The 18053-nt window shown below is 45.8% G+C and overlaps 4 protein-coding genes across 4 annotated transcripts; 2 read left to right on the top strand and 2 right to left on the bottom strand.

The window, feature by feature from the left end:
• Positions 1 to 47: 47 nt before the first annotated feature.
• Positions 48 to 3530, bottom strand: H6S33_000293 (uncharacterized protein; the record flags this gene model as incomplete). The annotated part of the gene is made up of 1 exon (XM_044831654.1): positions 48 to 3530. The coding sequence occupies one exon, from the start codon at positions 3528 to 3530 to the stop codon at positions 48 to 50; it is 3483 nt and encodes a 1160-aa protein (XP_044699852.1).
• A 74-nt stretch (positions 3531 to 3604) lies between these two features.
• Positions 3605 to 4834, bottom strand: H6S33_000292 (uncharacterized protein; the record flags this gene model as incomplete). Its single annotated transcript, XM_044831653.1, has 1 exon — positions 3605 to 4834. One exon carries the CDS (start codon positions 4832 to 4834, stop codon positions 3605 to 3607), a length of 1230 nt encoding a protein of 409 aa, XP_044699851.1.
• A 485-nt stretch (positions 4835 to 5319) lies between these two features.
• Positions 5320 to 7699, top strand: H6S33_000291 (uncharacterized protein; the record flags this gene model as incomplete). Its single annotated transcript, XM_044831652.1, has 5 exons — positions 5320 to 5562; positions 5613 to 5835; positions 5900 to 6387; positions 6764 to 6962; positions 7071 to 7699. 5 exons carry the CDS (start codon positions 5320 to 5322, stop codon positions 7697 to 7699), a joined length of 1782 nt encoding a protein of 593 aa, XP_044699850.1.
• A 7536-nt stretch (positions 7700 to 15235) lies between these two features.
• Positions 15236 to 16900, top strand: H6S33_000290 (uncharacterized protein; the record flags this gene model as incomplete). Its single annotated transcript, XM_044831651.1, has 3 exons — positions 15236 to 15337; positions 15507 to 16598; positions 16661 to 16900. The coding sequence occupies 3 exons, from the start codon at positions 15236 to 15238 to the stop codon at positions 16898 to 16900; spliced, it is 1434 nt and encodes a 477-aa protein (XP_044699849.1).
• Positions 16901 to 18053: the final 1153 nt, after the last annotated feature.

The raw sequence follows: 18053 nt of genomic DNA, 5'->3' as shown, positions 1-18053 counted from the left end.
AGCCGAAATACGTAGCTGCCGTTACAGACCACGCCCCCCTCTAAGGCCTACCTCCTGGTAGGCTTAGGCTTCTCTGGATAACGCTCATGGAATCGTCTAATAATTTCAGGTGAATGTTCAAGGTCCGATAGCGGTTGCCAGGAGGCTTCGTCATATCCCATATATCGTACCAAATATTCAAATCTTCCTCTTCGTTTCCTCGAATCCAAAATATCTTCGACTTCCCATTCTTCCTCCCCTTCGATTTCAACCGGAGGTGGTGGTAATCGTTGTTGTCCTGGTAAAGGATCATTTGCTTCAGGTGACAATAACGAAACATGAAATACTGGATGAATTTTCATCGACCGGGGAAGTTCCAACTCGTAAGCATAGGGATTAACGATTCGTTTAACGCTATAAGGTCCAATACGTTTCCAATCGAATTTCTTAGAGGGTCGCTTTGTTAGAATATGACGGGTCGATAGAAAAACCTTATCTCCTAAATAATATCGAGGAGCTGGAGTTCGATTCCTATTGGCTGATTCTTCTTGTATCCTTTGCGCCCGGAACATTTCTTCTCTTAGGAAGTCCACCACATCCTTCATTTCCCTTGCAATACGGTTCGCTTGATCCTCCGCCGTCGTTCGACCATGTTCCAAAGGCCCAAATGTTATCCTAGGATTCCTTCCCGAATTAGCATAAAAGGGGGAAACTTTTGTTGTTTCGGAAACGTGGTTGTTAGTTGCAAATTCAGCCATCGGTAGCCATCGGACCCAGTCATCTTGTTGATAGGAAACATAGCTTCGGAGGTATTGTTCCATTATGGCATTAATTCTTTCTGTCTGTCCATCTGTTTGGGGGTGGAATGCAGTAGAGAACTTTGGCGAGATTTCCAATCGATCACAAAGGGACCTCCAGAATTCCGCGACGAACTGTGTTCCTCGATCGGATACCATAGTGTCGGGTAATCCATGTAGCTTCCAGACGTTATCAATATATAGCCTTGCTACTTCCTGTGAGTCCGCCTCCTTTGTCGTTGGTATCAGATGCCGCATTTTGGTTAGTCTATCCACCACGACCAAAATCGCATTATACCCATCACTCTCAGGAAGATCAGTCACAAAGTCCATCGAGACATCTGTCCAGGGTCCATCGGGAATTGGCATGGGGCGAAGTACTCCATAAGGTGCATTGTGTGATGCCTTGCTACGGGTGCACACATTGCAATTCCTAATATACTGATCGACAAACTTCCGCATCTGTGGCCAGTAATATTCTCGACTTAGGAGCTCCAGAGTCTTCGCTCTACCCGGATGTCCTGCAGATGGTTTGTCATGATATTCTTTTAAAAGCCTTAGTCGAAGGTCATCGTCGTCTGGTACATATAGCATGCCTCGATAAAGCAGCCGACCGTTGTTATCTTCCATACATTCGGCAAGTGAGATTTTGTTTGAGTGGCGTGTGCCATTCCGAAGCATATTGAGGACCTTGTTTGGGAAACTATCCACTTGGTAAGCTTTTGAAAATAACTCCTCTACAGTGGACGCTCCTTCAGCGGATTCATTTGACAAAGAACCCGCGAACAAACTTAGCTTGGTATCCAAATTTTTTCGCTTCAGAATCACTTGACTCTGATGCGTTAACCGTTCATCCCCCTCTTTAGGTAGGTCACCTGACCTCCTAGTCAATGCATCTGGTTTTGTTCCTTGTTTTCCTGGCCGAAATTGTATAACGAAATCGAAGCGTGAAAGAAATTCGGACCAACGGGCTTGTCGACGATTTAACAATTTTGTTGTCATAAAATACTCAAGATTCCGATGGTCGCTAAGAACTTCAATTGGAAATTGAGCTCCCTCCAGATGATGTCGCCATTCTTCAAAACATCGTATAATTGCTAAAAGTTCTTTGTCATAGATTTCGTAGTTGCATTCTGCGGGAGAGTGTTTCTTGGAAAAGAAAGCAACTGGATGTAGGATTCCTTCGTTGTCACGTTGAGATAGGATTCCTGCTGAAACATAGTCGGATGCATCAGTTTCTATCACAATTTTTCGATCTGGATTGAAATGAGCGAGTATCGGTGCCGTTGTAAACATCTTTTTCAAAGTCTGAAATGCTTCCTCCCTTTCATCCGTCCATTCAAATTTAACATTCTTCTTTGTCAAGGCTGTAAGCGGGGCAACAATTTTCGAATATCCCAAAATAAACCGTCGGTAGAAATTTGCAAATCCTAGGAATACTTGAACATCACGAAGGTTTGTCGGTGTAGTCCATTCCAAAACATCGATAACTTTCTTTGGATCCATTCTATTCCCATTTGGAGTAAGGATTAAACCAAGATATTTTGTTTCCTGAACCATAAATTCACATTTTTCAGGTTTAAGGTGAACATGATTTTCATCAAGTACCTTTAGAACCTTCTGAATATGTTCTTTATGTTCTGATAGGGTCTCGGAATAGATAAGGATATCGTCTAAGTATGCTGTTACGAATTGATCGAGGTAGGGACGTAGAATATCATTGATCCAATGCTGAAATGTGGCAGGGGCATTAGCTAATCCAAACGGCATTACTGTATATTCGAAATGTCCATATCGAGTCCGGAATGCTGTTTTCCATTCATCTCCCTCCGCTATTCTGATTTGATTATATCCCCATCGTAAATCCAACTTAGTATAGTATTGTGCTCTTGACAACTTAGCCAGGGTTTCTTTCAACAATGGTAATGGATATCGATTTTTGATTGTAATCGCATTTAGGCCTCGATAGTCAACACAAAGTCGAAGGGTTCCATCGCTTTTCTTCACAAACAGTATGGGTGCTCCCGCTGGTGATTCACTGGCTCGAATAAATCCTTTGGGTAAATTTTCATCAAGATATTCTCGTAGTGCTTTTAACTCAATTTGAGATAATCCATATATAGGTCCATATGGTGGTCGTTTGCCTTCCTCTAATACTATCTCGATGTCATGGGATGGTCGATGTGGTGGGAGAATTGAAGCATCATATTCTTTGAACATGTGAAGACGATGGTGAAATTCTTTCGGTACTAATTGTTCGATATCGATAGTGGATTTCTCAGTTGCTGAAACGATGACTGTATGGTGTTCTGGTAAGGGGATCGAGATACCATGAACAATAACTGCAGTTCCACTGAGTGAACAGTGTTGACAACAGCTTCGAGAGTCAAAAACAAGTAGATTTTCTTTTGGTCGAATCGTAACATCATGTCGTCGCATCCAAGGTATCCCCATCACAATCGGATAGTGTCCTAACTTCGTTACAAAACATGGCGCCGTTTCCCGATGACCATGAATGTCTAGCGAGACATCGACAATATGGGTAATTTTTCCTGACTTAATAGGCCTTCCGTCTATAACGTCTACATGGCGAGGTATTTTAAGGGGGGTCATTGTAAGATTGTTGTGGCGTGCAAAGGATTCATCAATAAAAGCATATCCTGATGCTCCGGTATCAATAAGGGCGTAGGTAGGTATAAACGAATTTTTATTCTGTGAAATCGAACAAGTTACTACAAGTTGATTTCCATCCATTTCCTCCTCTGATACCGAAAAACCAGAAATACACATCCTAAAAAAATCCTTAAACGGTCCCTGGGCTAAGCCACTTAGTGCAGGGACAAATCTTTTGCCGACTCATTATCGCTTCCATCGTTTTCTTCCACTGTCAACGCCGCTCCTCTCATCACAGGCCTCCTTGGTTGATTTCCAGTTGCCCTCGCTTGGGGGCAATTTCTAACCATATGCCCAACACCTCCGCAATAGAAACATCGGCCCTCAGCTAATCGGGCGTTTCTTTCGGCAGGGGTAGGGCGACGACGTCCTCCAGACAGGTCCATGGGTACATCACCTCCAGGACGGAACGAGGGGTGATTCTCAATGGCAGGTGGGTTGGCAGCAGGGGCAGCAGGACGGGGAGCAGGAACAGGATTTGTTGGTGGAGGACGCGGAGCCGGGGTCGCAGTAGTAGTCCAAGGTTTTTTACTACCTCGCTTAGCTTCCGCCGCCCGTCGTCGGTTATCCAACCGTTGCAAGAGTGTTGCACAACCATCTACCGTTGCAGGAGTCTCATGGTGTATCATCGATTCGTCCAGTTCCCCATTAATTCCTTCCATCAAAGCCTCAATCCGAGAGACTTCATCCATACCCGACTCAGCAGCATACCGTTGAAACTCAGCAAAATAATCGGCAAAGGTTCGAGTGCGTTGTCTGATGTTCCGAAGATTTCTTCTAGCTGTACGCATTCGATCGGGGTCTCCAAAAGCTGTATCCAGAATCTCATAAAACCGTGTCATAGAAGGTAAGGCAATACCTTCTTCTCCCATGTACTGTAAAAACTGATTGGCAGCAGCACCTTCCAATCTGCTGAACGCGTACGATAACTTAGACTGTAGTGTAGGATAGCGATCGATATTTCCCAGTAACTTAATTTTCATTTGTTGCTTGAATAAGTGTAGTCTTTCTCGATCACGATCCCCCCTAAACACATCGGGATCTGGGAGTTTCTCCGACCGATAGGTGGTACCTGTAACTGGTGGCGCTGGAGGTACAGGTGGAGCGTTGTTTCCAATAGGTTCTTCGTCAGGGGCCACAACCTCAACAGCAGTTTGTTGAGCTCGGGCAGCAGTAAGATCTCGTTCAAATATCCTTCTTGCCCTCTCAGCCTCCGCTTCTATCTCCTGTAAATCCGTTGCATATTGAATAAGACCATTTTGACACTGTTGAAGAAGCGCATAAGCTTCAGCTCCGACAACATGATCGACCTGTGGATGCGCTTCAAAAAATCTTTGGAGGTTATCGTTGAGTTGTTGATAATCGACATGGACATGTTCCGACATTGTAGGCTATGGTGTTGTATTGGTTGGCGATAGAGGACGCAACCTACGTATCACGGGGACTATAGGCGATAGACTGTGGTGCCAAGGAATACAACCTAGGTAGTGACGTAGACGTGGACGTAGACGTAAAGGTATACTTTGACTATGGACTATGGGTGGCTCTACCTGGTATGATAAACCGGTTGGAGCCCTATGACGTAGTGCGAACAAAGAATAGTATTCGTGGAATAAAATACAGAGGTTGCGTAAGGAAGAAAGAGAAGAAGGAAAACAGACAAAAGCACGAGACAACACCCCCTTATATATCCATCCATAATCCAACGATGACTAATACCTTCGCGTAACAGAAACCCAAAGAACATAACAGAAATCCCCATTACAAATCCTAATTCCACTACACGATACCTCCTTCCCTCATCCCAGTTCATCACCTAGCCGAAATACGTAGCTGCCGTTACATGCCCTCGGTATTGGAATTGGCGTCCATGGACAGAAATTCATGGGATTTTGCCAGGGCGGGAACCGACTTTCCAGCGGAGTTGTCGACCGGCGTGTCCGGGCAGGTGAGGTTTTATCATCAACGGACTCGTTCACACATGATGGAGAAGGCAAAGGCGGTAATCGCGTTATATTACGGCCTAGCCGGCATGACCGGCGAGCAAGCAAAAGCCCGTGTCGATTACCTCCTGACAGATGACCGTTTCAATTGTGATCCCACTCATTACGAGGTATATCCACTGTTCATCCAGGGGCACAGATTTGGTACTAACGTCTTTAGCCCGCGCAATGGCATTTCGCCGCACCTCAAATACCGCGTTTTATCGTCTACGCCTACTATAAGACCAATCGTGGGATTGCCGTCAACCATCCGGAATTTGAGAGTTGTATCAACCCGTCTTTTATCTGCCTGGTTTCTACTGTACTTTACCATGCGCTGAGAGTCCAAGTAATTGGAGGCAGCAACTGGAAGAATGGTGTCTTCAATAAGGACTATTGCGGCGGTGAGCACCCCGTCTTTCATCTGGTCAGGTTATCGACGGGTATCATTATTGACGGTGGTGCTAGTAATTTTCGAAAGGCACATGCGCACATGGAAGAGGTCCTTCCCCGACGATGAGACGTCAAATCTAGTACTGAAGGGGATTCGACACGAGATATTGAAACGGATTAAGAGGACAAACTGCTGCAGAATTACCGCTAAGGAGAGCAGGGAGGCAATTATTGACCCTGGAGTAGGCAGCTTTTTGGAGGGTCTCCGATCCAAGCTCAGTACGGAGACTGACGACGACGATATGGGGTCCGACGAGGCAGGCGACCCGCCGTTTGACGATGACGACGGGGAGGAGGGCAATGTCACTCCACCTACAGTCGGGGACTACGTAGTCGATGCAGAAAGCCAGATAGATGGGACTATTGGAACAATTACCGGGATTAATGTAAATATTGAAAACGACGTAGAGAGAGATGTCAGTATGACGCACGGTGGAGAAGAGCGCTCGGGAGAAGTGGTCAGAAGACGGAGAGGGAGACTGCGCAGGAGCAAAGTACAAAGGGTCAGATAGCTCTCACCCCAATAGACGAACTAGCTAGAGCGAGGGGCGTCAAAAGACAATGAATCAATAGACAGTATCACCTAAAGAAAATTCAAACGTAGAATCAAGGGACGGAAAGACGAAGAGTTTAGACCAAAAGACGAGATATAGTTGCCGTAAGACGAGATATGCGAATGAAAGGACGAAGAGTGTGAACCAAAAGACGGGATAGCTGTCGGAAGGCGCAGATTAGTGAAAAAGGACGATATAAACTGTCAAGAGACAGAGAGTGCGAGCGGAAAGACGATATGTAGTGGTCGAGATAGGCAGGTTGAGGACATAAGTCGGCCAATATTACGTAGGTAATTAGACTAAAGGCGAGGTGACGAGGGCGTAGGACGACTTCCATAGACCAAGATGCGAGCATAATGGTAGAGGGGCTACCTCCTATGTCCAGAAGACGAGCTCGTCTTTAGACGTCGTGACGACGTCTTTGAGGGATGGGAGAAGGTTTTCGTCTTTAGCCTTCGCGACGTCGTCGGTTGCCCAAGAGACGCAGGGCTCTCGTCGCAGGGCACCCAGGTGTCGGTATGCAGGTAAGAAATCGCTTTGTGTCGTCTGGAGCGTCTAGGTCGTCTGGGGCGCCCAGGCGTCACAAGACGAGACTTCATTTTTTGCTGATGGTACACCCCGCCATGGAAAAGGCATTTCAATCCACACCAAGCGCACCATTGCTTTAGTAGGCAATGCAACACCTAGTAGAAAGCTGGCGCAAATTATGGTTGAGAAACTGGGCCTTGCCGCTGAAGAATCATCAGCAGAGGTAGTTGTCCTACGGCAGGAGTTAGCATATTTGAGGAAGAAAGAAAAAGCAAATTCCGACTCCTCAAGGGTACAAAGTAGAGCTGTTCTCTCCAAAGCCCTCATAGTTACTACAGATGAGGTTGTACGTCTGCGCAATCAATGGGAGGAAAAGCAAAAGCTCACCGCTGCGAGAGCTATAGCAAAAGAGTTGAAGGCAGCGGAGAGGACATCAAAGAGCACCGAGACAGACTGCGCCGAGCCCGCAAATCTCGGCAGGAAACTCACCAAGGTTAGAGGCCGTCCAAAGAGACAGCTTCCAATTGAGGAACCGGCTGAACCTGTGACTCAAGACCCTGAAGGCTCAGAGTGCGAGTGGGAAGAGCTGGAAGCGGATAGGTGCACCCCTACAAATATCACAACCCAAAGTGGTAAGAAAAATGCCCGGAAAATGAAAATATATGTTGTAAATAATAGTAGTAATAGTCCAAAGCCGGGGGATTCTGTTAGGAGACTTAGATCTAGAAAATAAATTTTTATTATCGGGTAGGAGTATAATTGCTTTTTGATCGGTTGCTAGGTGAAGGTCGGCTTCTAGGTGAAATACGTTACCGAAAGCTGCTAATTCAGTATAGCCACTGCACAGATTTCGAATTTTCAAATAAGAACTTGAGAAAATTTTGCGACTTCCATATTTCGTTTTGGATTGCCTCAACAACTTACAATGTTCGAATCTCAATAGATATTTCACGGTCCCCTTGGAAGCCAGCCTTAGTTCTGAGCTACAGTGCCACTCATCCTACATCTACATCTGTACAAGCCCCTCAATACTGGTTAGCAGAGCCATAAGACGTGCTCTGTATATATAAAAATAGCATCCAAAACTTGGTACAATTCCACAATCAACGGTTTCATAGACCAGTCACATGAGATTGACCTGAAACAAGACAAAAGAACTGGCTATCAGATTTGCTCACCTGAAACGGCAGTGGCGAGGGGCAGGAAAGTGGCAAAATGGTAGCACTACTGATGGTTTCATTGGAATAGTCGGGATTCTAGTAGCACGAATGAAGGAGCTCTAGTCTAATACTTCATATGCGTATGAACAAAATCAAATATCCATTCCACATATAACCTTATCTCTTTCTGATATATCACTAATTCATCACGATTCACACGGCAATTACTACTACTATTCAATTCGATCCCTACCTGTCAATTCGGTGGCAAGTATATAATTCCCGGGGACGGGGTCAATATCAAGGCTAGATCATTATTAGCCCTGCGCTATCTATGTTTCAAACATAATGAGGTCAAGCATATAATGGCAACACTTTTTTTAATCCTCCAGAATTTTCTATCCTGAAAATCAATATCAGGTTTGCATGCCATTGCTAGTCTAAAAGAAGAGGTCCTATTGATCTTCATTTTCAATGATATAAAGGTTATTAATATATTGCCACTGCATATATATACACAGAAGATGGTTTTCGATCATAGATTATATAGGTTATATCTACTACAGCATATATTGCAAGCTAACCCAATCATATAAATAAAGTCATATGAGTTTATAGCTATATCTATTTTCAATATACCGGTTGGTGGTACGGGATTATAAAGAAACTATCATACCTATAACATGCAACACACCTTCGGCAGTATAGAAGAATTTCTAAACATTATTCGGACATTGATTCTCAGAGTTGATGCCAAAGGCCCCAATATCAGGTTCCCAATATTAATGAAATCAGCAAGGTAAACACAAGGTGTCGAAACTATGCATGCAAGGCATCCACATTTACCGCAGGTGTCAACAACATATATCACACGGCACTACAAACTACCAAGGTCTGTATGTCTCAGAAATCAACCCACGAGAGACGGAGCCAAGGTTTTCCAGATTAAATACTCACCGCTCCACCACCATCTTTACCACGATCTCCACCACCATCTCCACCTTTCTACCCCACAAGAAACCCCACCTACCGTCTATTCGGGTTCTCTCCCGATTGTCCCATTGCTTACGCACTGTAGAGTCCACTCTAATTTAACCCAGTCTCAAGAAAAGATGAGATGAAATAAATGACTGCCGCTGTCACATATTCAGCTCTTCAACCTTGGTAGCACCGGTGCACCGTAATACCACCAATCAATTGTGTCAGCTCGGAAAGCAAACCCACTCTCAGAAATTACTACAAGCCTAGATCGCAGCATTTTCAAACCTGTATACACTCCCGGGTGTAGTTAGCAATTGGAGTATCTCCATCTGCCGTGGAAGGGCGAGTTAAACATGAGGCTTGTATATCTTGTATTAACATCCTTAGCAATAATAAATGGTACTGACTGTTAATAGTTACAGATAAGAGGCTGTAGAAACAGAACCCGCTAGATACCAATAGAACTGGCATGCGGAGTCAATCTTAAAATATCTGTCTTGGGTTTAGTACACATTTATCTCGTAGAGCGCCAAGTGAAGAATTGGCTGCAGTGCGGGGAGCCCGATGGTTCATACAATCGGTTCAGTATGTGGGTACGTACTACATGTACTGCATATACAACAAGTTATTTTACGGAGGTAAAGATATGAAATCATTACAGTAATGCTACCTTTAAGATTGATTAGTCACTAGAAACAAGGACCAGTTTTGGACAGAAATTCTGAAATACTCAAGGGCTGACATTTCAGTAGTATTATGTTTAGAAGTTTTCTGGCAATCAATCATACACAAATCTTGCATGTCATTGGCATCAGATATTTCCCCGCCTTTAGAAATCGTGGAAATAAACCACGTCATCCATAAATTCCAGGGAACCCTATCAATCACCCGGACTTAACAAGCACCAGTTGAATCTATTAGACCTTTAAACGGCCAGTTTATGCATATTTACTTACCACCCTCTTTTAAAAGCTATGCCGGGAATAAACCAGACATTATAGACAGGCTATAAGCACAATCACCTTGTTTGAATTAACCGCCCCCTGATTACTCAAACTGGGGCGCGTGACTTCATTATTGAAGTGAGTACATACGAGAATTCGATTGTACCTACGCTTGCTCATTCACCAGCTCAGTCGCTATGTGAGTGGATCGAGTTATGGTTAAATTTGATATCGCTACCTCCATACATCACAAACATCATAATGCTCTGTTTGAATGCCGGACTCCGAAGGACTTTTAGGTTTTAATGCAGCTTGGAAATGGATAATTGGCCTTCATATGCACGTTGTGTACTACACTACCATAATCATGGTATTCTACTATGTAGAGTACTTTCCTTTCGCCGCCGGCATTCTCCGTTTTCTATGGTATCCCCACCCCCATGTCCGCAACTGTTTATTATCCAACCGAGAACATGTGCTCATGCATGAAATGATCAGAAAGGGTTATGTGCCAAGCCAGCACAATCCTGTGATTGGCCAAGTCCACAAAGCTGCTTAATAAATATTACCCATGAGTGATCAGCCATGATCGCGCTCTACTTTCCGGCCGGACAGAGCCGGACCGGGGTATGAGATATGCTCGATAACGGAGAAATGTTTGCAATGGCATGACATGAAACCGACCAAGTTTTCCTATAAAATCGCCGGCTGGGTCGTATGGGGTATAAATAGCTATATAGAATTTTTACCGGCTCATTAATCAAGCCTTCGGACATTTATGACCAAAGAGGTACATGCGACACTCCCCCCGTCCCCTGCATGGAATTCCCGGAAAACTCTCATACATACTGGCCAACTCCGAGCAAGGTTGATAATCTGTATATTGTTAAGTACGCACATGTCCCGAGCGCGAGTATCAAAAAAATATATGCACTGCAGCCCGAATCACATCGTTTCGATTCATGTCAACGTGCATAGTCACGTAAAATCGAGAGATCAAGTCGGTTGAAGTTCTCAATTGAGGAGATAGGGACCGATGCTGTTTCCGTTCTTGGTCCAAGAAGCCGTAAAGTATCCTAATACGGCCTCCCTGCTCGTTGTATCTGTAAGGTCTGGTTTCTGAACACGCCAGAAAGAGTAGATCCAACTCTAGGAGCGGCAGCTGGCCAGATCTGCTTGTCGTAGTACAGTATACTTGTACACCACTTTTCATCTCATATTTGTGAGGATTGTGAGGGTTAAGTCTCATGGTTGTAGATTGTTCCTGCGCGCTGGTAGTATGTAGTTAGTCTGTATCCCCGAAATACATGTAACTGTACTGCCTCGGTATACCCGCATCAAACTTGTCTTGTGAGGCCTTCACATCTCATCACGATCTCCTTCGCATGCCGCTAGACGAGCGTTTTTTTTTGATTACTTGCATTCGCTTGTCAATCTCGTTCCAGCAGCGAAACAGTGTCCTTTGGGTACAGCCCAGGCCCAATATCAATCCCAAAGCAAGGTAGATACATCAAGATATATCAACCTCTCCCATCGATATTTCCTTAAGCCCCCACCATATCCCACCCCCGTCACATCCAATTCCAGAAGTTCCACCCAAATTTGCAAAGCCCTCCCCCCCAGAACCCTGATTCTGCTAAGGTAATGAATCTCATGATCAATACTATTCCCAGATATATTGATCTTGTTTTCTCACCGCCATCCCCAAACAAAACAAGTTCCAACGGTGATCTGCAATGTGCCTGAACATGGTATATACGGCATCCATGATCATCGGCCCCAGCTAGTCTTTAGGGAGTATATCCTCTCAGACACAGATACTCACTCGGATAAAGTGATGTGCGATACTAGCACCTTTGCCTTTAGCAGAGGAAAAAAGACGATATATCTCATGCCGGTAAACCTGTTTCCATCACAGTTCCCCTGTCGTCGGCCATCATCTGCCATGTGGTACCAGGATAGTCTTGATTCCGGGGCATCAGCGCGCGGTTTTCATAAATAACTATAGATTTATTAATTCTGATATATATCTTGCGGGACTGGCCAGTACGGAGAATTATGGATCCATTAAGCCACAACGGTGTCGATCTCAGCTTCCTTCTTTCCATCTCGTATTCTTTTTACTGCAATGATAGTTTATCATTACCTTTACCCCCCTCCCCCCTTTCTCCACATATTCTTGCCACAGACGTCCCTTAGTCTAGCCTTTCAAACAACAGAAAACAATCCAATGTTTTACCGTTTGCATGGATTTTCACTTGTCAAAAGTGTCAAGACAAGCTTCCACGCTGCCGGGTTTACAGCGCGGGAAAAGTTTCCTTGTAAGCCGCGCCGACCAATGCATCTCCCATGAGTCTCCACGGCCAACCCGCCGTACATACCCCCCACACACAGCAGGAAACAGGCCGGATAACGTCCGGCATCGAGAGAATGTAAAGTCGGACAACCTACCCAAACAAACGAACAATGTCCGCTCGGAGAAAAAAAAATAAAATAAAATAAAATAAAAGTGGGGGAAACTAAGCCTCGATAGAGGAAAGGGAAGCATAGCAAAAGCAAGTAAAAGGAGGGACTCAGAGTGGAGGTTGCTTATCAGCCTACATATGCCTACCGTACCGCCACCACGGCGAGAAATTTACCAGGTTCCCTACTTGCCCTGTAGCGAAATGAGGCCGCGGCAGCCACAAGTCTCTTCTGGTTATCTATTGGCTAATCATTGATCTGTAACCCCCATCCATGTGTAAGACATTGTTTCTTTGCCAAGGCGAACAGGCAATTAGTTGCGATAACCCTAATTATACGGTCACCCATTAGATATAACAATTGCTGCGGGGGGGATACTTGTAATATGCACTTTATTATGCAACTACTTTGTACCCAGCTAGGTAGTTGAAAATGTCCCAATCGCTCCTTTGGTCTTGGGCAGGTAGGTACACAATACAAGGCCATGATAGAGTAGCTCCTAGGCCATGTAGGTACCTCGAACACCACCCCCAATTCACACAAAGAGTCTCTCATGCATGAGGGCAGGACAAGAACAGGGAATCAACAACCCTCATCCATCTCCTTTTAATAGTGTTACACCCGTCGGGATGATATAGCGTGCCCCGCCTTGTATAGACCAGTCCCGTACCTTACCTGCACCCACTCCTGCTAGCCAAAGCGTTTCGGTAGGGAGCGCCTTTGGCCTTATTATTGATTGCTCTATTATTCCACCGTACACCCTCTTTTTCTTTCTCTTCCTTTCTCACGGTAAAGTACTGTATGTATACGCGAGACCTGACAGCAGCAAATGCACACTTCCCTCGCATCCCAAGCGAGAACCAGACAAGGCGGAGAGTCGTTGCAGAAGGAATTAAAAAATGCACTATCCGTGAGCTTGATTTTGGATATTTTACTCGAGCTCCTATACCTCATCCCTCGATGCTATTGCTTAGCCGACTCTGTCTCATCTCCCTATCGCCCGGTAACCACTTTGTAACAAGTTTTTGGTTTCCAATACATTTCCCTAACCGTGGGACAGTGCCCATGTTCTGCGGAAATAAACTTTATGGTTTAGTTACCAGATCAAGCTGCCGGCCAAGCTGGGTATCATATTGCGTGCGAAGCATGTACTGCGAATCATTCACATCCATCGAATGATTCTGACGCAACAGTGGGCACGTATAGGTACCTATCAGAAAGTATGAACCCTTCGTTCCCCACAAGGTAAATAGGTAGATAGGCATGTATCTATATAAGCAATTTCATGATATCTATCCTTCAATGGTCTCGAGTATGTACTCTACCTATTGCTATGTAACGAGGCCCGGAGTCGCTACTATTCCCCGGGCCAGCCCGTGTGTGTGTGTGTGTGTGAAGTCATTTCATTTCTAGTTTCTAGGTACAGAATGGTCGCATGCAGTATAAACTATGGCGTAATCCCCGGGCCAGCCCGGTTGAGGTAAATAATACATAGGTTTTCTAAATATCCATCACCAGGAGGTTGGCCCAAGGATGCCCAGCCGTTTTGGCAGGAATGGGGTTAGGTTAGGTAAGAAGCAGCAGCATGTTTCACCCCATGTTTTGTCGCTCAACCCTACCCTACCCATCCAGTGATATCTAGAATAGAAACTTTAGGCCAACGATCAATTTTGAAAAATGCTATTCGCCACCCAGCAAAATAATCCCTGCAACCATCAATTTTGACCAAAATTGATGCTTGGCCTAAAGTTTCTAATGCCAGTGACCCACCGGTTAGAAAACAAAGTTGGATTGTGCACTGCCTATTGTCCCTTCTTGCCCTGGGCGCACACACGCAAAAAAAGAGATAGCTCTAGAACGATGCAAGATGTAAATTGATCACACAGAGCTTGCACGTCCTAATGCTCCTTCCTGCATGCCTACCTTCCTCGAAAAAGGTTTCGATTCGCCCACCCCGCAACTGCAGGCAAACAGTAGACAAGGAAGATGCTGTCTCGTGCAGCTAAGCATTTCCACAGCCAGGGCAAGGATCATTGTGCCTGTCTGTCATGTCTGCTCCTGCCTATGTACCTATTCTACAGTTGTTGTTGCGCCGGAGTGACCTTAGAATAAAAAGTAAAAAAAATAACGGCGTTATACGATTGATCCAGTGATCTCCGACCCGTGCTAAGCTCTGTGATGTTCCAGCGGTAGTTGGTGCAGCAACCACCAAAATAATAATTCGCTTCCGCTCATAGTTGACTGTGATATCCCCCAATAGGGGACGGGTGCTTGTGTACAGACCTGAAATTGCTCGAAACATGCAGTCACAGGGGTGTGTCTGCCTCCCACATGGTAGGGCACTAGCAATCCTCCGAGGAAGGGATTTAGGGGACTGGGAACCCGGACTAGCTAGACGGAGAATCCAAACCTAATGAATAGTATATATCTGTAAGAACCTCCGGATCAGTTGTCATCTTCCAACGTCCATCCGTCTTTCACTGAACGATTACTCGCTAAGGATTATCAGAAGGAATAATTATTAGAAAGAAAAGGATAGAAGAAAAAGACTCACAAATAGTTAGAGGCTGGCCTCAACGTATCGAAAGATATATTTTTCGATTACTGTGATTCCTAGCGCTCTTATTTTATTTCTTCTTTTTCTTCTTTCATTTCGGCCTTCTCTGGAGTTTGGAGTTCAAAATCGTCACATATCTAATTCCTGAAAATACTCAAATAATAATGAGTTTATTCCCATTCCCGGCGCGCGGCGGCAGCATCGATGTTCCACCACCAGTGCCACCGAAGCACGTTGCCGCCTGCGCAGTTACTTCAAAGGCTCCAGTAAGTTCTTCTTAATTAGTGGGGTTTATGTGCGCAAGTCGGGCAGGGGGAATCGAGGCATATGGACCAAAAATCCAGTACCAATGACTTGTTCATTTTCTGCCCAACCTGCGCACTCAAAATCTTCTGTTCCAAGATATAAGGAAACCATCACTGACCTTTACTCCAGAAACACAAGAAATCCTCTGCCCCCCTCCCTAAAACATCATTGGAAAGCCTCGTTAATCTCTACACATCCCGCAACGCCTCACCCACCAAGCAGCTTTCTCTTGATACCACTGTAATCCCCGTTGCCGCCTCCCCACCGAGCTCCCCCGACACCCCAAAAACCTCCACGCTTACCCGTGCCAAAGGCGTCTTCGTCTCCCGCCGCAAAGGCAGCAGCTCCTCTGATCTCGACACCCTAACTACCGTCCAAGAGAATTGTATGGACTCCCCTACCATCCCCGGTCGCCCCGCGCTGGCACCCAGCTGGCGCAATGCCTCCCAACCCTTTTCTACGCCTCCCTTAGCCTCGACCTCGACTTCCGTCTCGCCCACAGAGCGGCCTATATCACCCTTCTGCCTCCCTGACACAACTTGGCCAGATACACCCTGGCCCGGTGTCAACCTCGCCTCAAAAAACATCAGCAACAAGCTTCAGGAGTACTACGACTCTCCTTCACCGCTGCTACAACCACCAGCAGTACCACCAAAAGCAGCGCTGCAGAGATCGCCAGCTTTCCTCGATCGAGAAAAGCCCGTCATCGAGAAGACAGTGACCTTCGAACGTGAGCGGCCCGCAGATGTCCGCGCGGTCGTGAAATACATGGAGCGTCCACTCTCACCGCCGCTCACTCGTCCGCGTGCGGACTCGGCACCCACACTCACAACCACAAGGCACCGCGGCAAGAAAAGTAGTTTCTCTGGGCCCTTGCCTCAAGGGGTGCGGCCAGCGAAGGCTCCCACGCATTATACGTATAGCCAGCTACAAGCGCTACAGCTTGCAGCACGACAGCGGTGCGGGGCATTTGGAGTGCTGGGGGCTCGAGATGTGGAAGTGCTTAGTCGTGAGCTGGGTGGGCTGGAGACGCGGTGTCAGTATTTAAGAGAGACACATCGGAGCCTGCGGAGCGGAAGAAAGGCGCTGCAGAAGAGGATGTTGGGATATTTGAGAAGTGCAGCGGGTGAGGGGGTGAGGAGGGAGTGTCTGCTGAGGCAAGAGGAGGCGTTGGCGGAGTTGGATGTAGCAATTGAGGACTGGGAGAACAAGCTAGAAAAGGTATTATTTTCTTCTATCTGGTGTGTGGATGTAAGTATAAGCATATACTAACGCGTGGATAGGCTGAAGAAAGGAAGGCGCTGGTGAAGGAGAAGCTACTGGAACATATGGCGGCTGCGCTGTGTGTCGGGAGTTGTGGGTGCTCGCCGCTAGAAAAAGGGATGGTGACACCGCCTGCGACCCCGGAAAGAAGGAAGAGGAGTGATAAAGAATATGATATGGAGAGTATTACCATATATGCTCTATTGGCGGATGTCCAGCAGGAGATCAATAGGTCGTCCGGACCGAATGAGTATTCATGATTTAGAGGTAAGCTGCATAGCCAATGGGAACTATAAGATAACAGGGATGCTAATTGGTTGTGAATTTAGAATATTGCCTTGTTAGTGGTTCTCACTAGAGGCACCCAATTAGTTGATGAGTAGTTGTCGAAATCATGTAGAACGATCATTAACGGCCTAAACAAACCCCCTCATGTATATATCCTATACATATCCACGCACTTACCTGGGCCCTATTCCCACAGTTTCCCTTGCTACTTTATACGTTCATTGCCTTCTTATTTCCCTTCCTCTGTCCATTAATTCCTTCTCTTGCTACATATTTCATATTATTCCTCCAGACCTAGCAGCGTTTTAGAACTTATAAAAAGCTGCTGGGAAACATTTCCACCTGTATTTTTTTATTACTTTTTTATGAACAGTGTTTTGTAACTGGTGGTGAGGATGTCGGTAACCTGCTGCCGTATTTCAATTTTTTCAGTGGTCTATGGCCTCGGGCCGGCGTCGGTAAAGCTAGTGGGTGGCCGCGGTTTTATTCGGGTTAGGTGTATGCCCGAAGAGTGCATTGTCCACTGCCGGGAATGTTGATAATGAATCCAGTTGAGCTGGTGTGTGGTGGAAAATTTCTATACTAGATTAACTTCTATGAAGTCTAATTGTCCATCAAATTTTTTGGCTCAAATCATTTCCCCTGTGAGATTTTTACTCTATAGCTTGGGCCTATTTTTCATAGGATAAACCCCACAGCTCCAGGAAAGCTCTTGAGCAGTCGCATGTTCACTGACTTTTGGCATCTTTTTTTCCAGCACATAGTCGGTGAGTCGGTTCATCCAGATAAGACAGTCATAAGTGTCCGATACGGTATTGTCCCCTCTCCTCACCCAGCAGGCATGGCAAACACCATCACAAAGTCCTTGTCCATGAGCTAGCCACCCCGGCCCTTCACCGAATTATCCGTTCACCGCCCAAACATAACTCCAAAACAATTCCTTGCCTTGATTGCCATGATTCCTATCTCCATCAAACATCCGGGCCCTCCCGGCTCGTATTCACCGTTTCACACTTTGATACACCCCGCCTCCTTCCCATGCACAAGGGTCTAGGTTGTAGATGGACACATTAAAGTTTGATAGGACGTAGGGAGAAGGGTCCATGTGTGCCTACGCTCGTGAGT

The sequence above is a fragment of the Morchella sextelata genome (assembly GCF_020137385.1).
Source record: "Morchella sextelata strain SCLS chromosome Unknown scls_1, whole genome shotgun sequence".
NCBI lineage: Eukaryota > Fungi > Ascomycota > Pezizomycetes > Pezizales > Morchellaceae > Morchella > Morchella sextelata.
This window is presented reverse-complemented; position numbering and strand designations above follow the sequence as displayed.